The 9,800-nt window shown below is 34.1% G+C and overlaps 1 protein-coding gene across 2 annotated transcripts; it reads left to right on the forward strand.

Moving 5' to 3' along the window:
• The first annotated feature begins 6,432 nt into the window (after positions 1-6,432).
• Positions 6,433-8,992, forward strand: LOC140866042 (eukaryotic translation initiation factor 2 subunit gamma-like). 2 transcript variants are annotated; one of them, XM_073270907.1, is made up of 10 exons: positions 6,433-6,539; positions 6,793-6,816; positions 6,874-6,964; positions 7,042-7,103; positions 7,218-7,330; positions 7,410-7,512; positions 7,651-7,878; positions 7,953-8,171; positions 8,298-8,558; positions 8,656-8,992. In XM_073270907.1, exons 3-10 carry the CDS (start codon positions 6,877-6,879, stop codon positions 8,956-8,958), a joined length of 1,377 nt encoding a protein of 458 aa, XP_073127008.1. In that variant the 5' UTR covers positions 6,433-6,539; positions 6,793-6,816; positions 6,874-6,876; the 3' UTR covers positions 8,959-8,992. The 2 variants fall into 2 exon arrangements, with proteins under 2 accessions (XP_073127008.1, XP_073127007.1); XM_073270906.1 differs by lacking the exons at positions 6,433-6,539; positions 6,793-6,816 and having other exon boundaries at positions 6,859-6,964.
• Positions 8,993-9,800: the final 808 nt, after the last annotated feature.

Raw genomic sequence — 9,800 nt, forward strand, 5'->3', positions numbered from 1 at the left:
TTGAGGAGGGCTTAAAAGATTTCATATGTGCTACTCATATCAAGAAGGTGCATCTTCTTTTCGGAAGCTCATCACATAAGAACTTCAAAGTTAAGTGTGCTTGACTTGGGAAAATTATAGGATGGGTGAACCCCTGGGAAGTTTCTCAGGGTGCGTGTGAGTGAGGACATAAGCACGCTGAAAAGATCCGTCTTGATACAGTGGGGCGTTACAAATGGTATCAAAGCCGACCTCTCTTAGTACGGTATGGTTCGGGGACGAACCAAGCGGAAGCTGGTGGGCATGTGACGCCCGGGGCTGAGGAGGCGGGAGTGATCGCCGGTGCCAAGAGGTTGCACGGACAATGAGCGGCTCCTGAAAGGCTTCTAGGCGGAGGGAGACATGAATGAACCGATCCCGTGCCGGAATGAGAGGGGATTCTGAGACTGTGTAGGTATGGGACTACATAGTTGAGGAGGGCTTAAAAGATTTCATATGTGCTACTCATATCAAGAAGGTGCATCTTCTTTTCGGAAGCTCATCACATAAGAACTTCAAAGTTAAGTGTGCTTGACTTGGGAAAATTATAGGATGGGTGACCCCCTGGGAAGTTTCTCAGGGTGCGTGTGAGTGAGGACATAAGCACGCTGAAAAGATCCGTCTTGATACAGTGGGGCGTTACAGAAAGTATTTGAAACTTCTAGTGTGCTCAAAAAAAGAAAGAAAGAAGAAAACTATAATTTTATTACATTCAAATGTCATTTTCATTTTGATTTTTTTTTGTTTTATTATATATAACTTCATGTACGTGTGCTTAAAAGGATTGTAACACACAACAAATTTCGGCCATATATAGAATTTAGCTCAATTTTACATTGTCATTGGAGGCTTTCAGATGTAATTTTAAAATATAAAAGATTTCTAACACATATTTATTGTGAGGACTCGAACCATGCCAAGGATACCATCATATATATCATGAGAAGCTAGCAATGCTATTCAAATTTTGAAGCAAGATCACCATCATATCATATCATATGATGAAGAGCATTTCGAAATTTGAACAATCATAAGTAGAGGATGAACCTGAATTCGGTTTCTGAGTTCAATTAGGAGTACTCATTTCATGATTAGATTTCAACACCATAATGATGGTTCATTAACTGGCCTTGTAATGGTTGATTCTAGCCATAAAAAACGAGATAAATGGTCATTAACATGATTGACTTTTGACACTTTTGAAAGAAGAAATAACACCGAATTTGTGTGGTCATGAAGACATGATTACTACTTTCCCTTCTCTAAGTTTATATAATTGCTTCTGACTTTTAGTAATGTATTCGGCTTCACTTTTTTTTAAAAAAAAAAAAAAAATCACATCAAAATTTAGTAGAATGTCTTCGCCTTAAACTTGCAAGTGTGTTTTTATGTTTTAGAATGTTCAAGCATGCAATGCTTTTATTTCTATTCAATCTTTCGTTCCACAATTTGTTTTTGAATTTGAAGACCTTTGTTATGATTTGACTTTGACGTGATCAAATAATTTTGAATTATGATATGATATAAGTGTAACCCCTACACCACGAGATTATAAATTTTATATGGTCTCGCTCCTAAGAGCGTTAAAATTAGAGATTGATTAGTAAATCATGAAAAAAAATGTGAAATTCCAATGCTCTATGTTATTATGTTATGTTATGCTCGTATTATGCTCGGTTAATATAATTTCTATGGTATATAATTATATAAGTTTTGAAATTCAAATATATGCGTATATGAAATTGTATTGTGCGATTGACCTTGAATAATTTAGAGTTTTCCTTATACTCTCTCTCAATTAGATAAGAATATTGAGAACACTGATTGATTAGACGACGAACATAATATTTTTGCGACGAACATAATTTTTATAGGGAACGAGGACGAAGACATATTCTCGTTATTTTACACATTTTATATTATAACATCAAATTATGTCATTTCGAAGATCGTACTCTTTCGTATTTGATTTATTTTGTACTGTAATTAATTATTTATTATAATTTATATATGTATTAAAAATTTTAGTTTTTGAGTGAATGGTACATTCAGGACTTTGTTTTAGTAGTTAATGACGTGCATAAAAAAAGTATTCGATGTCTTCAAATTTTGTGAAGTACATTGTATACTAATATTTTATGCTTTGCTTCCGCCATTTTCAGTGGTCGTGTCATTTAATATGTTATCCGTCCTCTCCAACATTTTAGATAAACATGAATATTTAAAACACAAAAAAATAAAATAGGCAAAAAAAAAAGAAAAGAAATAGAGAACATAATATTGTTTTATTTAAAGTTATCATCTCGGGTGGTGTGAAGTTTCAAAATATGCAAACAATCGAACTTATCGATTCATGCATGAACTTTAATTCGCATTATTCTAGTGCGTACGTAGTTAGTGGTGATCGTTTGTATTTCAGAAATTCGATATATTAATAATTTAATAATTCCATTCATATATTTTCCGTTCCATATCATCATTTCCACCATTTTAGATAAACACGAAAATGGAAAACATAAAATAAAAACATGCATAAACATTTTTTTTTTTTTGAAACGAACACCACTTTGCATACATCAATAACAAGAAATAGAAGAGTACAAACTCATGAGATCACCAATAAACGCTTGTGTCTTCAACCAAACGAAAGGACTAACATAAAAAATGAGAGTGCTTAACTAACACATAAACAATCTCGTTTGCTTGTCTACGGACAAAATGAACCGAAAGGCCCGTGTTTAAAAAAAAATCCAAAGTATCGATATCAGGGAGTAAAATGACACCAAAAAATCCGACAACAGTACGGATCTGTCGATCAAAGGGTCTCCATAATCGCCTTTTATGTACACTCGTGGCAAGCGGCGGACCCTCTGCCGGCATGTTCCGCTTCCGACGGGGTTGCAGTAATCGGAGAAACGGAACTGGTTTCTGGGCAAGGCCAGCTCCCACATGATGTCGTTTATGTACAGCGGAACGAAGGGATCTTCCTTGATTCTTGATACCAAGTAATAGCATACAGTGGAAGGCTTATAGGGATTTTGGGATTAAATAGGAAGAAAGATATGGATGAGGATAATGTCTGTCACACGGATCCATGTTACATCTAGAGTTATGGTTTATTATTTTTTGTAGATCTACATGTTGACTCCATTTAATTCCATGCAACTCTTTTCGACAAAAAATAAAAACATAAAGTAATTAGTATGATATAATTATATAGACTCTTCTAAATTTAGAAAGTAGTATCGTTATTATAAATAGGGGTGGGTTTTCGGTGGACACGGATTCTCTATAGTGGGGTGCCAAACAGCAAATGGTGTTGTGGAAGAAACTACAGCGTTTCTTGTCAATTTTTTTTTCCATTTGTTTCTTCTTGTTAAATGAAAACGTGGCTTTCATCAAATAAAAATTTCAGCATCATTTTTTCTTCTTTTTTTTTTTAATTTTCTTTTTACCCCTAATAATTCCACATCTTTAATGGCACACCATCCTTCCTCCTTTTTCTCTTGCTTTCGTTCCATTGTTTATGCTTATCGACGAAAACTTGACTACAAGTTTCGGTTTTTCCACGCACATACAGATTTAGTTTTACAATCGGTTTCGCTCGGTTTATGGTTTTTTTAATGAAAAATATTAGAAAATAAATTCAAACCAATTTTAAAAATAATAATATAGTATATTTCAAATATAAAATATAGCTTAAATCATACAAAAATAAAATTAACTAAAACAATAATCGAAATTCAAAACTAAGTTAATAATTGAGCACAACAAAATAACCATTATATTGTAATTTTTTAAAATTTCAAACTTCAAACAGAATATTTTTAATAAAAGAAATGAATACTCTAAAAACTAATTTGAATATTATTTAAGAATATGATGAGTTTTCTTTGTAAGATGAATAATTTTGAAGAAATTTGAGATTTAGTGACGGTTTCTTTAGACGAATGTGTTGTTTACAATTATTAGTTTAAAAATATTATTTATCGATGTATTCTAGTTTAAATATTGAGTTCAAAACTAGTACAAATTTAATAGTCTAGTTTTTGGGTTGAATATGATGGTAAAAACTGAATTTGATAGTCTCACCACTTTGATTAATGTCTATGCAATTGTCTTATTTTCATCGGGGAATAAATCCTTAAAAATGACAAGTTTGAGAAAAAAGAAAAAAGAAAAAAGAAAAGAAAAATATTTAAAAAGATAAGAATGAAATAAAAGTAATAAAAAAATTAGCGAAGAACAATAAATAAGAAAGGAACACGTTTAAAAGAACGAAAAAAAAAGATTAAAAAAAATTGCAAGAAACGTTGCAAAAGAGAGAAACAATCAAACAAATGGGAAAAAATTGGCAAGAAACGTTGCCGTTTCATCCACAGCACCATTTGCTGTTTGACACCCCACTGTAGAGGATCCGTGTCCGTTTTCGGTATATCGTATAAAAAATATTGGCATGAAAAAAATTCATACCGGTATCGATATCGAAATTCTTAAATGTTGGTATGGAAAAAATTCATATTGTTATCGTGTAGATACCGAAAAAAAATTCAATATACCAAAAAAATGTCTATATTTCGAAAAAAGTTCGGTACGATATCTCGAAACGTCGGTATTTTAACTCGGTATTCTAGCCCTAATTATAACTTAGGGAATAGAGATAGATTCTCTGATGTGGCAAATCTACAACCCAAATGCTGTACCCTGGAAATCTTGTCGTTTCAGTTTTGAGTTTTTGTACTCTCTTCTTGACCAGGTACAAATTTGTAATATACATTACTTTCTTTTTAGAAGAGTTTTATATGTTAACACAAAATAAATTTATATATATGTTAGCACAAAATAAATTTATAAAAGAGTAAAATTTATTTTGGTTAACGAATTATTGATATTAATAAATTAATATATGAACTATTGTAAATAACTTAATTTCTAGATGTTCCTAGAGGTGTCAAAATGGGTCAGTGGGGTGGGCCGGCCCACAACCTATCGTAACCCACCATTAGGCGGGGCGGGGCGGCCCACCTTTTAGGCGGGTTGGAAAAACACCAACCCAACCCACTTATTTTAGTTGGCGGGGCGGGCCAACCCGACGGGTTCATGTGTAAATTAGTGGGTTTTTGCGGGCCAGCTCGCAACCCACCACAACCCACCATTTGGCGGGGCGGTGTGGGCCGGCCCACCTTTTAGTCGAATTGGAAAATTGTCAACCCAAACCACCCATTTTGTATGGTGGGGCGGGCCATCCCGACGGGCCTAACCTATTTTGACACCTCTAGATGTTCTAACTTAAATTCAATTTTACCCTTAAATAAAATTGCTTTTAATTGAATGATATTAATAAATTGATATATGAACTATTGTAAATAACATAATTTCTAGATGTTCAGCTAAAATTCAATATTACCTTTTAATAAAATTGTTTTTGATTTCAATTATTTTTAGTAAATTCAATTAAATACACATTTTATTTTTCAAAGTTATTTTATTTTATTGATGAAAAGTGTATAAATAAAATGAAATTTATTTAAAAATTATATTATAATAACTGATTATCTTACTCTTTGTATATTAATTATAGATAAATATAATATATTTTCAAAATATCTATAAGTATATAATAAAATTATATTTTTTATTTATATTAAACTATTATAATAACATAACAAAATAAAACTTCATTGGTAACTTCTTACGGGAAATCGCAAATTAATACAATGGTAAGTGGGGAAGGGAAAATAAATAATTATCTTATTCTTTTTTTTAAAAAAAATATATATTTCATTCTTAGTTGGTAAGTTTCGAAGACAGTATTTGATGCTGTTGATTTGACACAACAAAACCTTTCACTAATGTGAAATGGGGTCCCCTTCGGTGTCAATAAGATTTACCACAACAGAGGATCTCATCCCCAAAAGAATACCGTAGGCATAAATATATACATATATTCAATCTTCTTCCTTTTTCGTTTTGTATCGTTTATGGAAAAATTTATCATACATATAGAAAGTTGACATAATTATCAACAAAGTTTCTGGCACCTTTCCTTTATTTCTGTAAACAAATTTATTGTGAGATTGGAAGTTATGAATCTGGGTTATAATTCTATATATGTCATCTATGACAACCACGGGTTAACAAAATCTCGATTTAATTGATTGAACCAAATTAATTGAATATATCAGTAAAATCGGTTCAATCAGTTCAATTTCGGTTTTAAAATTGAAAAACGATATACAATTTCATATGTCAAGAAATTGGGCCAACTCACTTTCAAATTTCACAAATATTATTACCCTCCCTTGTTTTGGGCTTTAAATAAACGAGTCCGATTTCCACTTGGTTACCTTAAAAATCTATATATAATATATCTTTATTTCAAATTAATTTTATCGATATACTTTAGCATGAACTAAACCCTTTTGGCTTCATCTTCATCGTTTTGTGGTCTCTCGTCCTTCTGATTCCCACTGATTCCTCTTCACAGTTGCGGCATAACTTTTGAACCAACAGGCGTAAAGGTAAGGGCACGAGTTCAAATATTTATTTTAGTACGTAAACTGTAAAAATTCGGAGGGTTTAAGATACAAAATCTTATTAAATAGCGTACGTAACTATACATTGATATATTCCATAGATTGCTTACATCTCTACAAAATCTGTTTTCGGAATTGGGATTTTTGTGCGCGGTTGTATTGAAATTTGTTGATGGGTTTTTGAATATTAATGCAGTTAACGCTTTACAATAACAACTAATGTCACTTTTTGTTTCAGGCAATTGTGAGATTTCTTAGCCTTTCCTTCCCTCTCTGCACAAAAGTTTGCATCTTGTCCTCAAAAATGTCTCAGAACAGATTGATGGAGCAGGATTTATGCAAGCTGGATGTGACAAAGCTCCATCCTCTCTCGCCTGAGGTTATTTCACGCCAGGCTACAATAAACATAGGTTAGCTTGTGTATCGTACTTTGAACATCTCTATGCACACAGTATACTGATCCCAAGTTGTTATTTTACTGCTTCAGGCACGATTGGTCATGTCGCTCACGGGAAGTCAACAGTTGTGAAATCTATCTCTGGTGTCCAGGTATAAAAGTCATTCCTTTAATTTGAGTTTATAGATGCTGTGAGGATCTCTCTGGTTGATGTGTTCTTGTATAAATCAATGTTCTTGCAATTTAGAATGCTTTTCTGCCTGCAGACTGTTCGCTTTAAAAACGAATTGGAACGTAATATTACCATCAAGCTTGGATATGCCAATGCAAAAATATACAAGTGCGAAGATGATCGATGCCCTCGACCCATGTGCTACAAGTGAGTCCTTCAAAGTCATTTTAGTTTCTTGATGTTAATTATTTCGTCGTTACTGTTGTTAATGTGTGTTTCATTACAGGGCGTATGGAAGTGGGAAAGAAGACAGTCCAACGTGTGATGTGCCTGGTTTTGAGAACAGCAAGATGAAATTGCTTAGGCATGTTTCTTTCGTCGATTGCCCGGTAACGTTTCCTGTGGCTATTATTTGAAAATATGACAGATGTTTTTCTATGTTATCTATTTGTGAACGATATCTTTTAGCTGGATTTCAAGTATGTTTATATTCGCAAAAAAATTGTTATGTTCTGATGATGCCTCAGGGTCATGATATTCTCATGGCTACGATGATTAATGGTGCGGCGATTATGGATGGAGCTTTGCTTCTCATAGCTGCCAACGAGACTTGTCCCCAACCTCAGACGGCAGAGCATTTAGCTGCTGTTGAAATTATGCGCCTTCAGCACATCATAATACTTCAAAATAAAGTCGATCTACTTCAGCAAAATGCTACCATGAACCAGCACGAAGCCATTCAGAACTTCATTCAGGTTTATTGATGCGTCTGATGTGATTTAAATCTCACTAATGCGTGTATTTAACTTGTTCTTCATATCCTCAACAGGGAACTGTCGCAGAAGGTGCACTGGTGATACCGATTTCTGCGCAGCTCAAGTATAACATCGACGTTGTATGTGAATACATTGTGAAGAAAATCCCCATTCCGAAGAGGAACTTCATTTCACCACCAAATATGATTGTGATCCGGTCCTTTGATGTCAACAAGCCTGGTTTTGAAGCTGGTGAAATCCGGGGTGGTGTCGTGGGTGGAAGTATTCTGAAGGTATGTTTCCTTTTATTACCTAAAATTTTGGAGAACTAAGTAGATTCCATGTTCAGTTTTCTTCTTTGTTAGGTAAATGATTAGCATTAACGTTTAACGTGGTCCATGCATCGACTACACTTGCAGGGTTGTTTGAAAGTGAATCAATTTATCGAGGTCCGTCCAGGTATAGTAGCCAAGGACAATAATGGTAACATCAAGTGCACCCCTATATACTCCAGAATAGTCTCCTTATACGCGGAGCAAAACGAATTGCAATTCGCGGTTCCTGGAGGCCTTATTGGGGTTGGAACAACCATGGATCCGTCACTTGCGCGCGCAGATAGGTTGGTTGGCCAGGTTCTTGGAGAGGTCGGCTCGCTCCCTGAAGTGTACGTCGAACTAAAGGTAGGTAAAATCAACTTGTTGGCAAATTATGTTTCAATGGGATTGGAGATACCATTATAGTACAAGTGCTGTTGTCTGATACTTTACTATGCTACAGGTTAAGTTCTTTTTGCTACGTCGGTTGCTAGGCGTTCGGACGAAAGATACGGAGAGGAAGGATAAAGTATCGAAGCTGGCCAAGGGAGAGATCCTTATGTTAAACATAGGATCCATGTCGACTGGGGCTCGTGTTGTTGCGGTCCGGTCCCCTGTGTGTGAGCTTCAGCTAACATCCCCTGTGTGCACCAGCAGAGGGGAGAAAATTGCTCTAAGTCGTAGAATCGAGAAGCATTGGCGGCTTATTGGCTGGGGTCAGATTGAAGAAGGTGTTACTCTCCACATACCATCCTGCCCCTTTTAAACAAAGGAGACTAATTTTTCATATTTTAATTTGATAAAAACTGTATATTCAATTTTTTTTGGGGGGTAAGTATTAATCCCTCATAAATATTGAAATGGTACGTGCATGTGGTTATTAATACAATTTAATTGCTGTGATTTCTAGTTAAAGCCATCTGTTTCTTGTAAGGGCTTTAAATATGAACTCCGAATTTTAGTGGGCTATTCTCTTAAGCCCACTCTAATATTGAGATTTTTTTTTTTTTTTTTAAACACTTCAATCAAGAATCTTTTAAGTTTAAAATTGACAGGACGAAGTAGTTACTGTGACTGTGAGGTGTTAAGTATTATATAATTGTATAGATAATTTAGTAGAAGGAATCGACTCATCGCCTTAAATATGATATTTGTTTCCTTCAAATTGAAAAATCGAAAGAAGGTACCTAGAGAAGTAGACACAAACAAAAACAAAAAGTTTGAGGATGGAGGTATAAAAAAAATATTTAACAGCTCAAAATGCGTTTAGGAATGTCGATTGACTGATATCTCATATGACACGTAGTTCTCAAATTTGAAACTAGATTATTTAATGAATGAACATCTTCATCAACTAAAAAAAGTGCATAAATAATTAACTTCGTTTCCTTCCCTGTAGATGAAGGTGACGTAGCATGGAATTATAGTAGTAACGATATATATTGGAGTACTATGATATTCTTGTATAGTGAATGACATTAATCAAGATTATAGGTTTTTTTTTTAATGTGTACCAAAAGAAAGGGTTGTTGCCCTAAAAAAATATTGTCTGGAAACCAAATCTTAGAGCACCTGAGATTACTTTTACCTTTATTCCATCTGCACATA

The sequence above is a fragment of the Henckelia pumila genome, chromosome 4 (assembly GCF_033568475.1).
Source record: "Henckelia pumila isolate YLH828 chromosome 4, ASM3356847v2, whole genome shotgun sequence".
Lineage (NCBI taxonomy): Eukaryota > Viridiplantae > Streptophyta > Magnoliopsida > Lamiales > Gesneriaceae > Henckelia > Henckelia pumila.